At 36.9% G+C, this 16,964-nt stretch overlaps 1 protein-coding gene across 1 annotated transcript in view; it reads left to right on the plus strand.

Moving 5' to 3' along the window:
* Positions 1–15,415, plus strand: part of Ccnb3 (cyclin B3) — a 37,727-nt gene extending 22,312 nt beyond the window's left edge. The window contains exons 6-11 of the mRNA XM_052171622.1: positions 696–788; positions 4,181–4,318; positions 8,222–8,380; positions 9,058–9,207; positions 14,966–15,096; positions 15,334–15,415. Coding sequence (XP_052027582.1) covers positions 696–788; positions 4,181–4,318; positions 8,222–8,380; positions 9,058–9,207; positions 14,966–15,096; positions 15,334–15,415 — 753 coding nt within the window. The remainder of the gene's footprint in view (positions 1–695; positions 789–4,180; positions 4,319–8,221; positions 8,381–9,057; positions 9,208–14,965; positions 15,097–15,333) is intronic.
* The last annotated feature ends 1,549 nt before the right edge of the window (positions 15,416–16,964 follow it).

Consider the following 16,964-nt stretch of genomic DNA (forward strand, 5'->3'; position numbering starts at 1 on the left):
TTTAAAAAATAGTCTATTATTCCAGTAGGTGTGGGATCTCAGTGGGAATGGAAGGTGTTCCCTAGAGGTGGGGCATAGAATGCTACACCTTCCTCAGGTAGAGGTGAGTGGGATTGAGACTGGGGCTGAAATATAGATTTGTACCTGGGGATGTACTCACTGGAGCCATGAGATTTTGGGGTAGCACATTAGCTCTGGGGCCCATGCCAGAACTTGATCTCAGAGAATACCACATTGTCAGTAGGGGTCGGCTAAGGGGTCAGGCATGTAGGCAGTCTGGCTCTGGTAGATCTCACTGGAAATCTTAACGTAAATGTAGAGACTAAGATTAGATTTCTAAATCAAGATAGGAAGCTTTAAAATATATTTGAGTACTACATATGCATGTCAAAGTTGAAAAGCTTTGGTCTGCACACTATGGTATTGTGTTTTATACTGAATTGCAAAGAAGTACTGCAACTTTTCTAGTATTCATTGACAGCCATAGGTGAATTCTCCAATATCTCTTCTGACACTTAAATATTTAAATGTCCACTTTCCAAAGATAACTGGAACTTGTTCAGAAAAAGATATTCTAATCTGCTCATATCTGGTACTACTTGAAAATCGCGAGTTCATGAATGAAGAAGAGATTAATTGTTAAAATTTTGGAGTACAAGAATAGTTTATCAACATGATTTTTTTTAACAACACAGGAAATGTTCATAGTTGAGAAATACATGCATAGGCAGATGGAACTCACCAGTGATATGAGAGCCATTCTTGTGGACTGGTTGGTGGAAATACAGGTAAGTCTAGCAACTGTTCCCTCATGTAAAATAATTATATTAAGACTGATTCATAAAATTAGTACAGCAATAGTTATTCTTTAACCAGCTAAATTCATCAATAACCACACAGAGAGACTAAGATTTATTAAAATTGCCTTGAGCCAAATACTGAGTGATTACTCCAAGCTAGTCAGGCTTCTTCCCAGACAATATTCCCAGTTTGCATTTTTTTTCATCCTTCCTTGGCCCAGCTCTCTTCTCTTGATTTTTTTTACCTCTCCTGTGGCTCCCTCCTTCCCTTCCTGTCTCTCGTCTCTACCCCTTTATCATTGGAAGTCCTACTTTATTCTCTTTCTAAAACTCTGTATTGGCTCCTTGGTTTTTATTGACAAGGCAGAGAATGAATGAGGAGCAATGTTTATGTAAACTTGAGAAAAGAGCTTCTAAAAATAAACAACAAAGCCATGCCCTGAATGAAACAAGATGTGAGGGCAAAGAAATCAGTATTTGAATAACCCAAGGGTAAACTTCAAACTGTATACAAAAAAATTCTGCCTACAGTCTTGAGAAGCTGGTTTTTTTTTTCAGCTCAAATCAAACATACTAAAAACATACTGAATCTATAGAGCCAAAGAAACAATAGTTCCTGATTTCTTGGAATTTATCATTTAGATGAAAAAATAAGCCATGAAGACAAGTGAATATAATATAACCCTGATGGCAACTACTAGTGTTGGGTTTATATGTTCAAGATTTGGGCAATTTCACCTTCTAATTGGCTATAAAGTCAGCTTCTTTGACTGGTACTCAGCTGTTTGGTTACAAAGTGAGGTTCTAACTTTTACAGATTGTAGAGAATCTACTTTGGCCAAACTGGTTCAACTACAGAGACAGATTAAGGCAAATTACTTTTTTTCACTGCTCCTTATTCTCTAAGGGTTACCATCTATACATTAATTGGAGTGTATGCTTTCAAATATTTTCCTGTATGTTTTGTTAAGGTCCTGCTGTCTTTTGTTTATGTCAGTAATACACATGCAGCCTTAACCTCCTGATCCTTCTGAATTCTGAGATTACAGGTATGAGAGTATGTATTCATAGATTTTTTTGTAAAAACACAATACATCATAACAAAATGAAACAACCAAGCAAACCCCAACATGAATGTGGTGGTACAAACCTGTAATCTCCATATTTAGAAAGTAGGGTCAGGTGGTCAAGCGGTCAATGCCATCCTCAGCCTCACAGCAAGCTTGAAGTCAGTTTGGACTACATGAGACCCTATCTCAAAACAATTGCAAAAAATAATCCAAGCAATCTTTCCCTATAAGTATAGATCTACTGTACTCCTTTTTTTTAATTTTAGTTTTTTTGTCCCTCTCCCCTACTGCACTCTTTTTAAATGGCTTTGCGATTCTCTTAACTATACAAAACTTTTAGTTAACTAGCCCTTTTGATAGAAGTGAACTAATTAACTTCTCCTAACATAATATTAAATAGTTTGCATATTTCAATTCATTCCTCTTTTGGCTTTCAGTTTTAAAAATCTAAGCTTTTAGGTCTATATTAGTCTTGTCAAGTATGTTTGATTTTGAAAAAAAAAAACCCTACATGTGGCTCTGATTTCTATAATTATGTTGTTATACTGTAAGGCCTTTTTAATTAATGTGTTTATTCTTTGACTCCAAGAAATTTTATCATTTTTCCTATTTACTATTTTACCTTTCTTTCTACTTTTCTTTTACTTTTGATTTCTTGTTTTAAAAATACTTACATCAAGGGCTGACTTTCAATAGCCAGAAGAAAGCATACAGATCTGTTAAACTCTCAGAAATAAGTGAGAGTTTATTTATTTAAATCATCCAAACATCTAAACAAATGGCTTAGCCCCAGGATTCAAGTTGTAGCCAGCAAAAATATAGCAGGAAAGAACTTGGTTCCATCTTATATTAAACCCCATTTACTTAGATAAAAGGTTCTCTGCTAGCCAAGCATGAGGACCTGAATGGATCCCAGCCTACACATAGAAAGATGAGCATTGTTGTGTGTGTCAATCATCCCAGCACTGGAGCTCACTGACAGAGACTGTCTCAAAGACTAAGGTAGATGGCACCTGAGGACAACATTTGAGGTTGACCTCTGACTGCTATATGTTTACACACATGTACTCCCTACATGTGCACTCACACATGTACATGAATACACACAGGATTATCATTCGTATATTACCCACATATTTATATGTTGCCATTTAATGCCAGCATACAGGAATGAATAAGTGACTATGTGTACTAGAAGGAAGCAATGTATTGGGCATGTTCACATTGGATGTATTCACAGAAATATTAGCCTTAGATACATATTATTACCCATCCCTACCATCATCTATCTATCTATCTATCTATCTATCTATCTATCTATCTAGTGATTAGCTTTTTTCAATTTGCTACTTAAGATTGTAGCAATTACTTTTTACCTTCCTATTTCTATCTTAAGACATTCATTTGAATACCATGGAAAGCAAAATAAAATGTTGATGTAAGAATATCCAGTACTGCTGGGCAGTGGTGGTGCACGCCTTTAATCTTAGCACTTGGGAGGCAGAGGCAGGCAGATTTCTGAGTTTGAGGCCAGCCTGGTCTACAGAGTGAGTTCCAGGACAGGACAGCCAGGGCTACACAGAGAAACCCTGTCTCGAAAAACCAAAAAAAAAAAAAAGAATCTCCAGTACCTGTGAAATGTTAAAGTTGATAATCAGCTGAGTTTATGATACACCAGTGATCTCAGATTGTTAGAGTGAGCCTGATGTATTTACAGGTGTCCTTAAATGTGGACCAGGGAAACTAGGTAATGTAATATGAGAAAAATTTGTCTGGTTATTCACAGGTTTGGAATATGAAAGGTACAACAGAGTAAAAAAAATGTGAATTGCCTCTGCAAGCTAAAAATGAAAGATAATATATTATTTACTAGAACTTCTACAGGGGAAGATGGACCTGTTATGAATTTGACTTTTAGCCCCGTCTCTGTGTTTTGGAACTAAAGAAACACTCTCTGTGGAGATTACAAGTTACTAACAAACAAGGAAAACAGGAATCTGATTATTAGAGATTAAGAAGAAAAATGGTATATGGACTTGAGGCAAACACAGACAAGGGATAAATTTTTTGTCTAGTTTGTAAGGTTGATTTTCTATCCAAGTAGTAATAACAGATAATTGTCAGATCCTTAAAGGGGACCCTACTAAGGTATATGTTGGTACCTTTCTAAAACATTTTCCATATTCCTAGCAGAGTACAAACTATCTAGGGCTATCTTTGATGCTTCAGACAGGCAAGGTTTCTAGATTACTTTGGAGCTGGCTATTTATTTGGAAAATATGTAGATTTCTATCTTATTTGTTCCTACAGACATCATTTCAGTTGAGCCATGAGACCCTGTATTTGGCAGTGAAGCTAATGGATCTCTACCTAATGAAGGTACAATGCGAGAAGAATCATCTACAACTCCTTGGTTCCACTGCCTACATGATTGCAGCCAAATTTGAGGTGAGTCTGAATCCTCAAGGTCTGAGCAGAACTTAACAAATATCCTTCCTAAAAAAGAGAATGAATATGGAAATGTATTTGTACATGAAAAATTGTATTTATGCATTTCTATAAAATTATTTATATGTGTGTATAAGTTACATACACATGCACATACACATATATTTCTTATCAAAATTTTGTTTATTTCTTCAAATCTGGAAAGTTGTTGGTTGGCATTGGTGGCATATTTGTCCTGACATCAGTAAGGTTCAATTGTTTAGTCTTTGAAGGTATGTATGGGCAAAGGCGCCTAATTTGATAGGTTGTTCTGTTAAAAAGTTTCTACTTATTCATGATTTCCTGCCCTCTCCCCAAGTTTTTCTTGCTTAGGAGAATATTTGTCTGCATATATAATAAAACAAAGTGGGATACCAGAGAAAATAGGAAAGGGTTTGCTATAGATTATAGTGAGTCTAAAATGGTCTAGGTGAAATAGTTATTTTTGAAGTAATAGTATAAAGACAACTGGTCTTCATCACCAGAATCCATCTTGCTAACCTCTCTCATTTTTCCTTTATTTAGGTATTTAATGATCTTGTTCAACTCTTTAAGTTTTCCTTCAATTATGTTAGTAGTATCAAACTAGTGTTTTAAGAGAAGATATCAACTTTACTAGGTATTTTTTTTAAGGTTCAAAATTTTTTGAGCTATTTTTTTGGTGTGTCTGCTGGCTCCCATGTCTGTCTGTCTGTCTGTCTGTCTATCTGTCTCTGTCTCTGTCTCTGTCTCTGTCTCTCTCTCTCTGTGTGTGTGTGTGTGTGTGTGTATGTGTGTGTGAGTGTGTGTGTGTGTGTGTGTGAGTGTGTGTGTGTGTTTTCTCTTCTCTTTTCCCCTTGCTACCTATGTTTTTTCTATCTTGTCTGTGTCTCCCTCTCTATGTCATTGCTTCCCTGCTTATGTGCACCTTAGAGATGCTGTCCTACACCTTTCTTTCAAGGCTGGGCATAGGTAGAGTAAGAAGAAAGACAAAGAGGTCAATGGGGTCCATTTAACCGAGCTTTGGAACCAGGAGTATTCCTCTTCTTATGGTCAGAAGAGATTCTACTAAGGCCTGTGGAGGAAGGATAGCTTCCCCTTACGGGATTTAGAAATGCTAGAAGACTTTTTAAAAAATAATTTTCTTTTATTTCCTAATAATGTGTATATATCTGTGTGGGAGTCTGCACATATGAGTTCAGATATACATGTAATTGATGTTGAGTGTCTCTAGAGCTGAATTTATAGGCAGCTGTGAGCCGGTTGATATACATGCTAGGAACCAAAGTCAGGGCCTCTGCTATAACAGTAGGTAAAAGCACTTTTAAGTGCTGAGCTATTTTTGTAGCCCATGAAAGAGAATTTTTAAGTTATAAAAATTTAATTCAAATGTAATTACATTCTTTACCCATTTCCTTTCCTCCTTCTGCCCTTCCCCCCACATCCATTACTCCATTTCAAATTCATGGCCTCTTTTTCTTTATTATTGTTTATGTACTACACACATAAATATACAACCTGCAGAGTTCATTTAATATTGCTTGTATGTACATGATTTCAGGACTGACCACTTGGTATAGGATAATCAAATAAGGGGACCATCTCTGAGAAAGGTTAATTCTCCCTCTCTTAGCAGTCACTAGTTGCCTGTAATTCCTTAAGTGGGGCTTGTGAAGTTTTCTGCTTCCACATTATGATGCCAGTTGGTGTTGTCATCATTCAGGTTTTGTTTAGGCAGCCATATTGTTGTGATATATCCTTCCTGTCATTTCTAGGTTCATCTCACAACAGTTTTCCTGGCCCTGTCTCTTACAATCTTTACACTCTTTCCTGCAACGTTTCCTAAGCCTTAGGTGTTGGTGTTCTTGTTCTTGTAGTTATACCAACTGGCTGTTGATACCCCGTTATCATTTGCTTTCTATATCTTGGCCATTTATGGTTTTCTCTGATGCTCTCCACCTGCTGTAGAGTAAAGCTTCTTTGGTGAAAGGTGGGAATTATACTTATCTGTAGGTATAAGAATAAGTTTTAGAATGCAGCTAGGAATTATGCTGCCTTAGCGAAGCACCAATAGTAGGCTCTTCTCTAAGATCAATAACTCACTAGCCTGGGGAAGTTAGATAGGTTTCTAGGAGCAGGCATTGTTTTCTCCCTGTTGAGGTAAGTGGTCTTAAGTCTAACTAGACAGCTGTTGGTTATCACCAAGATATGAACGTCACTATTGCACCTTAGGGATATTGTGCTCTGAATGCCATTCTTGTGGTTTACAAGTATCATAGCTGGGTAAGACTGTTGATTGCTTCTGGTACTATGAAACCTAGACTTCAGGGAGGAAGATTTCAGGCCAGATCCATCTCAAATTCTCCATTCAAAGTTGTATGTTTCCAAAGTGTGTGATGTCTTCAGGAACAGATTCTTTCAATCTCTGGGAGACACCCAAGCATAACAGCAATAGCTTATATTGTCTTGGGAGTCTTCTGGACTGTCCTGATCAACAGCTTGAAAAGAGATTTCTCCTGCCTGGTTCTGAGAAGTTTGGTAAGTAATCTGTGGCTCTTGGTGTAGCATTATAAAACAACTGACAATAAATGTTAGTATATGGGGAAAAGGGAACCCTCATTCGCTATTGGTGAGAATAAAATTGGTACAGCCATTCTGTAATTAAGCTTGGAAAATCCTCAGAAAGCTTCAAATAAACTATATGACCCACCTATACCACTTCTTGGTAGATATCATAACGACTTGACATTCCTACTTCACAAATAACATGTTTAGCAATGCATATGTGCCTCTATTCAGAATAGTTAGTAAATGGAAACAATTTCAATGTCTTTCAATAGTTGAATGGATGATTAAAATTGTATGTATATACAATGAAATGCTATTCAGCTGTAAAGAAAAAAATGCATCATGAAAATTGGAGGTAAATCAATGGGGCTAGAAAATAGTATATTGAGTGATATATCCCAAGACAAAAAAGATAAATGCCATGTGTTCTATGATTTGCTGCTTTTTTAACTCCAAATCTTCAGCTGTGAATATATCCTGAAGTAACTGAAAAAAAAAAAAAACAGGAAAGTAAAGATGGAGCATGGGAGGAGGGAGCGAGAGTGGGGAATATCACAACACAGGTGAGCCGAAAGAGTTTTAAGGGAGGTGTGGAATTAGGATGATTGTGGGAAAAGGAACAAGTAATTAGGGGGTATGTGGACCTTATGACTCCATAAGGGGAGGAGGAATGGAGGGAGAGGAAGAGGGAGAGAGGAAGGGCAGCAAGGAGGTCAAGAGGAAAGTAAAGCTGGAGTGGACAGTGAGCCCTAGGTTGAGTAAAAACATCAAGGGTTTTTTATATCCTCATGATTTCCTCAAACCAGTGTTCAATCTCTAGAGAACAGGGATAGAAAGGCACTCTCGGCACAGTGGGATTCATAGCACACTTGAACTCCCAGCTCCTCCCCATCCTGCCATGTATATTTTCTCTGTCTCTAGCTTATCCTTCTTTGACTTCCTTCCATTGCTTTCTCCTAGAAGGCTTTGGCTCTTTCTATTCTGAGTTCTGATTCTCACCCATCAGGAAGGCCCATTCCTACTCTCCAGTGCTATTACATGTTAGGCTGTTTTTTAGCACTGTAAGTGCCCATAACCTTTAGCCCTACCCTCTGCTTGATATTGGTAGAATTTAGGTCAGAGAATTTTTTTGTTTTCTTTTTTTCTTTCTGTTGAGCCATTCAGATGAACTAAAACTGGCTCAGATCTGCCCTGAAAGTCTATGTCTAGAAATGTGGTCAACTCTTTATCCCTCGCTTCTTTCACTATTTTCCTTTTATCATAATTAGAGACTAAAGGAATGTATACATGGATGATTGTGTCTCTTTCTATCCACAGGAATCATATCCCCCTTCTCTGTCAGAGTTCTTGTACACTTGTGAAGAAGATCTTTATCAGAAGAATGACATGTTGTCCTTGGAACGCCACATGCTGAAAACTCTCAACTTTGAAATCAATATTCCCACTGCATATAATTTTCTGCGTAGATATGCTTCGGTAACAAGGAGACACAGCTTAGTTATTTTGATTTATGGATTATTTTTCTATATCCCAAGTGTCTGACAGACTTCTAGGTGAAAGGTTATCAGATACTTGGGGTAGGGGTACATCATAGATTTCTGTGGCATAGCTATACGGTTTTGGAATAGGGGCAAAGTAGGGGGTAAGGTAAAAATATTCTTTGATCAGGAGAGGATGAATACAGTTTGAGGAAATGTTGGCAATCTTATTTTCCTTAGTTGAATATTGGTTGTAGGGGAAGATCAGGTTATAATTATTAATTGTCCTTCAATTGTTTTATGCATGTTTTTATGTGTATTATAAGTTAAAATTTTTTCAGACATAAGAAGGAACAGTGTTTTTGAGCCTGAACCATCTCCTAGAGTAGAACTATGTGCAGAGACACAGACACAGTTGAGAGACTTTGACCCATCAAAGGATGACTACTATAGCAAGAAGAGGCACTTGGTAGTTTAGGAGCCTTGCCAGTATCATAAGCTTCTTCTAGAGTGTCTGCATTTGTGTAGACAGGAGTCTGCCAAAGGGCTGATAGTAGCAGGAGAAGTACATTGTTCAATCCATGTGGACTAGGGATGAGATAACTTGAAAGGGAGTCTTAATCCTGCTGCTGTTTTTCTGAATTGATTGCTAACCATTTTTCTTGTTTCCTTTAGTGTATCCATGTTAGCATGAAGACACTAACCTTATCCCGCTACATCTGTGAGATGACCCTGCAGGAATATGAATATATTGAAGAGAGGCCTTCAAAGCTAGCTGCAGCCTCCTTCGTCTTGGCCCTCTTTATGAGGAATCTCAACGACTGTGTAAATGGATGGGGTGGTTCAGTCACTAAGTTCTAAGTTCAAATCCCCAATACCCATGTAAAAAGCTACATATAACCAGGCTTGACTGTGCCACTAGTCATGTGTGTGTGTGTGTGTGTGTGTGTGTGTGTGTGTGTGTGTGTGTGTGTTGGGGGAGGTAGGGGTGTCAAAATAAGGGAATCATTGGGAACTTGCTGACTGCTAGCCTGGCTTGAGGTTCAGTGAGACACTCTGTCTCAAAGTAATAAGGTGGACAATGATAGAGCAGGATACCTGAAAATTCTCCTATGACTTGTGCATGTATACACACAGGTACACACACACACACACACACATGCACAAAAACTCCTTGAAGTAAATGTTTATGATGAGGAGTCAGAGATAGGGAGAAAATTAGGACTGTGGGATGTTCATGTAACAGAACTCCTGCATTCCTGTGGCTTAACACCTGAACAACATATGGGCAAGTAATTATAGTAATTGCTTTCAAATGTTTATATTTTCTTAGCCTATAGCACTAATTGTTTTAAATAGAGCCTCCCACAAATGCCAAAATTGCAAAACAGACCAATGTGAACTCACTGTGATTGTCAAGGGCTATGGTGGGCTCTATCCTTTACCCCATTCCATTCCTGTCCCTGGCAATCCCCTTAGAAGAGCCGGCTTCTTAAGGTGCTTGTTAGACTAGAGTTTGAGAAACACTAACCCAGAGACTATAGGCTAGTGCAAGACTCTCTGTCCATGTGGATAACAGGCCATGTCTATATTGCTACCTTTCAAGTAGAAAGTCTCCAAACACTTGTAGACAGCTAATAAAATTCATACTTGGTCCTTCCCTCAATTTTATAAAACAATTTAGAGAAAAGTAACTTTGAAAACTTTGGATTCTTACAGATGTATAACATATAATCAAAGTAGAGACAATATGCTAATAATGCACTTTTTGAACCATTTCTAAGACCTCTTATTTAGAAATTCTGAGCTATTCTTGATTAGTAAGCCTTTGAATGCTGAGAAATCCACAGACAGGTGAACAGCCAACAACTGCATTTTTTTCTAGCAGTTTAAAGTGTTTCATGTTTCAATCTTTTGCATTACAGCTGGGGTAAGATTAAATCTCAAAATTGTTTTATTTCCATTTCCCTAATTACTGGGGATGGTGAACATTTTTGAGGTGTTTCTTAAACTTTTTTTCTTCTTCTGAGAATACTCTGTTCTTGTCCCAAGTCCATTTTTTTGAATGAGGCATTTGTTTTTGACTAGTTGTTTTCTGACTTCTCTACATATTCTGGATGTTAATCTGTTAGATTATAGCTGGCAAAGATTATCTTCCATTCTGTGGGCTTCCTCTTCTTCCAGGTTATTATTTCTTAATTTATGCAACTTTTTAGTTTTATGAAGTCACATTGTCAATTGTTGGCCTTAACTTGGGGGGCAAGTAGAATCCTATTCAGGAAGTTCTTTTCTAGACACTTTTACTGTATACAGTGTTACCTCCCTTTTTTTCTAGAAGTCTTGGTGTTCTAGATTTCATGTTTAGGTCTTTGATCCATTTGAAGTTAACTTTTGGGCAAGGTGATAAGTATGGGTTAAATGTATTCTTCAGCATGTGGGCAGTCAGTTTTCCCAGAATCATTTTTTGAAGATGTCTTCTTTCTTCTGGTTTATGTTTTTGGCATCTTTTTCAAATATTAAGTGGCTGAAGTTATGCATGCTCATATTTGTGTCTCCAATATCATTATTTGTCTATATGTCTGTTTTTGTGCCAGTATCATATTGATTTTATGCTCTATTATATATGTTAATACCTTCAAGGTAATTCCTTCAATGTGTTCTTTTTCTCAGGATTACTTTAGCTTTCTGGGGTCTTTTGTGGTTTCATATGAATTTTAGGATTTTTATTTTTCTGTTTCTGTGAAGAATGAGATTGGGGATTTTGATTTGGATTGCACTGAATCTGTAAATAGCTTTAGTAAAATGAGTTGTTCTCACAAAATTAATTATACCAATCCATGAGTATGCCATATCTTTCTATTTTCTAGTGTCTATTTCTTTTATCTTTCTTCAGAGATGTAAAGTTTTCATTGTAGCGTTCTTTACTTCCTTGGCTAGGTTTGTTTTTTGACACATTGTTTTCTTTTAAAACATTGTAAATGAAAGTATACATAATCTCCTTTTCTGTGATGTTTGTTACTAGTGTTAGGGAAACTGCTGATTTTTAAAAGTTGATTCTGTATTGTACCATATTGCTGAATTTAACATTTCTAGAAGTTTTCTTGTAGAATTTTTAGATTCTCTAATATATACTATCATATCATCTGCAAATAACAATAGTTTGACATTTTATTTCCTCACTTGTATCCCTGTATTTTTTTTTGTCTTATTGCTCTAGCTAGCATTTTGTGTACAATATTAAAAATGAGTTGGAATGGTGGACATACCTGTTTCATTTCAGATGCCAGTGAAATTGTTCAAGTTTTTCTTCATTTAGGATGATGTTGGCTATGATTTCTCATATATAACTTTTATTGTATTAATGTATGTTCCTTCCAGCCCTACATTCTCTGAGTCAGTGCTTCTCAACCTTCCCAATGCTGTGACCTTTTAATACAGTGCCTCTGACATGGTTGCCACTTAGTTACCACTTCATAATTGTAATTTTGCTACTGTTATAAATAGTAAGGTAAATATCTGATGTGTGACCCTTGTGAAAAGGTCATTCAACTCCCACCCCCCCTGAAGTGCTGCCTGCTCGAGGGCTTTTATCCTGAAGATGTGTTAGTTAGCTTTTGTAAAAGGCTTATTCAGCTTTTATTGACTTGCAAATGTTGAACAGTCCTTTCATTTCAGGGATGAGTTAAATTTGGTCACAGTATGTAACCTTTTTGATGTATGTCTATATCCTTTTTGCAGGTATCTTATTGAGTATTTTTGAGTACGTTCATTGGGGATATTGGCTTTTTTGTATTGTATATTTACCTGGTTTGTGTACTTGAGTGTTACTGCTTTCATAGAAGTAATTGGAGAGTGCTCCTTCTGGTTCTATTGTTTTGAATATTTTTAAGAAAGATTAGTTGTAGATCTATGAATGTCTGGTAGAATTCCATTGGTGAATCCATGTGGCTCTGGACCTTTTTGAGGGGGTGCTGGGAGGCTTTTTATTATTATTTCAATTTCTTATTTGTTATGGATCTATTCAGATAGTTGACTTTTTGGTTTAATTTTAGTTGTTTGGCTGAATATAGAAGCTCACCCATTCGTTTTACGTTTTCCAGCTTAATAGAGCCCAGGTTTTTTAAAAAAAAATATGTGCCCAGTAACATTCTGAATTTCTTTGGTATCCACTGTAGTATGTATTTCCCTTTCATTTCTGATTCTATTAATTCAGGTTCTCTCTTTATTTTGATTAGTTGGTCCAAAGGCCTGCCAATCTTATCTTCTAAAAAAACATAAACAAACAAAAAACCAAAACCAGTTTTTAAGTTGTTAATTATTTGTATTGCTTTTTTATATTTTTCATTGGTTTCTGCTCTGATCTTTATTATTTTTGCCATCAACTGGATTTGGTTTTAGTTCTTATTTTTCCAAAAATTTGAGTTTTATCAGTAAGATATTTATTTATGCTCTTTCTGTTTTTTTATTTTTTAAATATAGACACTTAAAGATATAAATTTACCTTGTGGGACTACTTTCATTACATCCCAGAGGTTTTCTTGTGTTGTCATTTCATTTTGTATTTAGTTCTAAGAAGTGTTTTCCTTTTTGATATCTTCTTTGACTCATTAATCATTAAGCAATGAGTAGCTTAATATCTCTGACTTTGTATATTTATTAGAGAGTTTTTTGCTGTCAATTTTTTTTCCGAGACAGGGTTCCTGTGTATAGCCCTGGCTGTCCTGGAACTCACTCTGTATACCAGGCTGGCCTCGAACTCAGAAATCCACCTGCCTCTAACTTCCAAGCTCTGGGATTAAAGGCATGTGCCACCACTGCCTGGCTTTTGCTGTCAATTTTAAGTTTTGTTTCATTGTGGTTAGATAGGATACAAAGAATGCTTTCAATCTTTTCGAATTTTTAAAGATCTGTTTTGTGCCCCAGGATATGACCTATTTTAGAGAAGCTTCCTTGTGCTACTGAGTAGTGTTTGGGTAGAATACTCTGTATATATCTGTTTGATGTTAGTGTTTGGGTAGAACAAATACTCTGTATATTTCTGTGTTTGGTTATGTTGTCATTTATTTCTAATAATTTTGTTTATTTTTGTGCAGATCACTTGTCTATTGGAGAAAGTGAAATATTGAAGCCGCCTATCATTATCTTTATTGGGTTGAAGTTAATCTGTATTTAAATCCAGCAGTAACTTTTTAAATGAATTGTGAACTCCAGGGTTTGATGCATATAGATGATAGTAATGTCTTTTTGTTGTTGTTGTTGTTAACTGTTCCCTTGATTAGAAAGAATTGTTCTTCTTTATCTTTTCTGATTCCTTTTATTGTGGAGTCTTTGTTGTCAAGTATTAGAATAATAATGTTTCCTTGCTTCTTACTTCAATTTGGTTAGAGTAATTTTGTCTATCTTTAATTCAAAGTAGTGGCTACTTTTAAAGCTGTATTTCCTGAAGACAACAGATAGGCGGATTTTAGTTTCTTCTGTTCAGCCAGCCAGTGTCTTTTCATTGGAAAATTGAGGTCATTAATACTTAAAGTTACTTTTGAAATGTTTGTGTTAATTGCGCCATTGTGTTGCTGATTCTGGAATTGCTTGTGTGTCTTAGTAATTACGGCTTTGTGTTTCTGTCCTCTGTCTCTTGGCTGTGTCCATTGCTCTTTACAGCCCAACATGTCGTCCCTACATTTCCTTTACATTTGCTTCGTTGAAGATATTTTTAAAGATGTTTGTATTTTTGGAAAGTCTGTCTTTCTCCTTTAACTATAGCAGATATTTTTGAGTATGGTCAAGATGGACAATCATGGTCTTTCAGGAATTTGCATGCCTTATTCCAGGCTCTTCTGGTTTTCAAATCTTCATTGAGAGGTTAGCTGTTATTCTCATGGATTTTCATTTATACATGACTTCAGTTTTTGTTTTTGTTTGTTTTCCTTGCAGCTTTCAATACTCTTTTGTTGTTGTTCAAAGTCTTTTTTAAATTATATTTTAACATTAGCTCACAGCATACTGGGTTTCTATCTGACTTTTTCGTACATTATTAGTTTTAGTTAACTACCACCCTTACATTTGCTTTCCTGCACCCCTACCTCCATCTTCATTTAAAACTTTCCATCCTTAGCATCCTTTCTGTCCACTTTCATCTCTGTCCACACCACAAGAGTAATTTTTAAGCTCAGTCTTGAAAGATGAGTAGAAACTTGTGAGAGGAGATATTTAATGTGGACAAAGTATGAACTGAAAAGATGTGAGGCACTAAAGAAATGAGTATATGTTTGGGGTAAAATTTTAAAACCTTTTCTTTGGTCTTTGGTGGCTTTTAGCATCCAATAACTAATTAGAACTAATTAATTAGGGCTAACATAAGTGATAACACTTGAACATAATCATCTTGGAAGTTTGTGTTTAAAACTTATTCTTTTAGGTGCTAGCTTATAATGTTTAGTTAGTCTCTGTACTGTATGAGTATTTGGAATGTTTTGAGTATCTCCCTGTCTAAACCAGAAAAGGGATGTTTGGACTTGAAAAGCATAGTTCGAGTTAGGGTATACTTCCAATAATAGAAGTTAATGTTCATTCTTCTTTTTGTCAGGTTCCTACACTGGAATATTCTACTGGCTACCAAATGGCAGAACTCCATATCGTGGTCAGGAAGCTAAACTATTTGCTGAACCACCGATCCGAAACTGTGCTCAAGAATGTGTATGAGAAGTATTGTGAAGAGTAAGTACCAAACTACAGTTAAAGTGGAGTTTATACTCATTCATTAGAAACCTTTAAACAGTGGGCCTAGACAAATCTCACTTTTTAAAAAAGAGGATTCAGTAACTTTACACCTTCCTTTCCACTCTACAGTTAAAGCCCGATAGGAAGCCAGAGGCTCGAATGTGACATTTCTCCTGTGGAACCTGTTTTTCTCTGGCTTATTTTCCTCTAAGCAGAACACTCTTCCTTTTGCAGGACCTACTTTGAAGTTGCCAAAATCCCTCTTTTGAGCAAGAAAGAGCTGGAGGATCTTTTGAATTATGCATTATTCAGCTGAGGACCTCTGACAGCAGCTGTCATAGCTGGGCAGACAAATACATAGTATACATTTATTCATTTATCTTATGCATGAAGTTTCCCTTTTGTCAACTTTTCATTAATATTTTTCCTCTCTTTATTTTCCTAAACTGATAATTGTGGAAACTTAAATTTGTTAAATTACTTTTATGAAAGAAAAGACATTGTTTTGTTATATGTTTAAAAAAATTAATAAAATACAATGGTTACTAGAATGACTCATGTCCCCTCTTATTACTGAGGCACCCCATGAATAGCCCAAGAAGGTTATTTTCCAACCCAGTAAAGCCTGTTTCAGGATCTCATTTACCAGGTTTCTCCTCAGAGGAAGAGGAATTCAGCTAGGTGTGAACTATTAAGAGAGTCTATAAAAGAATGATCTTGGTGAGTAGTGCCCAGTACTGCTCCTGAGACTGAATAGCATGGGGCTCATATAGGGTTTCTTGGTGGGGGGAGATTTTCAGAGCAGAGATTTCCAGATTGAGGCATGGTGGGATTTCAAGTCCTGAGCATGGAAAACTCAAGGATTGGTGGATTTTCCTGCTCAGGGATTGGTGAGTTTTCCTACTCAGGGATTGGTTGCTTTTCTTCAACCCTTTTGGGTTAGAATGGGAAGTCCTTCACAGATGCAGGCAGCTTTGACTGAGGTACCATCTCTGTGGAGCTGTTTGTCAAGGCTGGAGAGAAGGTGCTGCCAATATAGACAGCTCCTGTGATGGTGCTTCACCAAGGCTGTAGGCTGAGACAGGAAAGGAGATGCACCACCATCAACAGCTCCTGTGACAGCTGCAGGCTGAAGAGGTGTAGTGGTACCCTATTTACAGGAACAGGCATTTTGAAAGCTCCTGTAGCAGCATCTTACTACACCTGTAGGGTGGGGCAGGAATGAGGGAACTACCATCATTTTCACAGCTTTTTTTGACCCACTGTTTAGGGACTACAAATGATGTGGAGGATCTGTATCCAAGACTGGGATAGGGAGAGGAAGGCTTGATGATTTAGAAGATCCCTGGGTGAATGTGAATTGAATACATGGCACAGGATGTAGAGAAAAATAGTGTCAGCTTCTGGAATCAGGAGTGAGGGCAGCCAAGCTTTGTAGCATAAGGGCCAGCCTTTCATGGCCATATCCAGTTCCTTTGACAAATGAGCTACAGGAGAAAACGTATCTCCTGCCTTTTGACTGTTAGTTCTTGTGTCTGATTCAATTGGAAAAGAAAGAAGGGTCTGAGGGTATCCAGAAACTTCAGGGTACATGGAGGATTTAAACTGGTCTGTGGGCCTCTGGTGAGACTGAGGAGACAGGAGAGATTCCTCTACAGGACTTTTAGAGGCCTCATAGAAGGAGTGTGTTATATATGAAGAATCATATATAACATCATATCTGGAAAAAGGTTAAAAGGTTTAGCAAAGCCATGAGTTCTCTGTTTGTCTGGGGTAAGGGGTCCATTACCAGCTCCTGAGTCCAAGAAGTGGGGATGGAGATGCTCCTAGAGAGAAGAAGTGGCCTAGGTAGTGAACAGTGTGGG

The sequence above is a fragment of the Apodemus sylvaticus genome, chromosome X, assembly GCF_947179515.1.
Source record: "Apodemus sylvaticus chromosome X, mApoSyl1.1, whole genome shotgun sequence".
Taxonomy (NCBI): Eukaryota; Metazoa; Chordata; class Mammalia; order Rodentia; family Muridae; genus Apodemus; species Apodemus sylvaticus.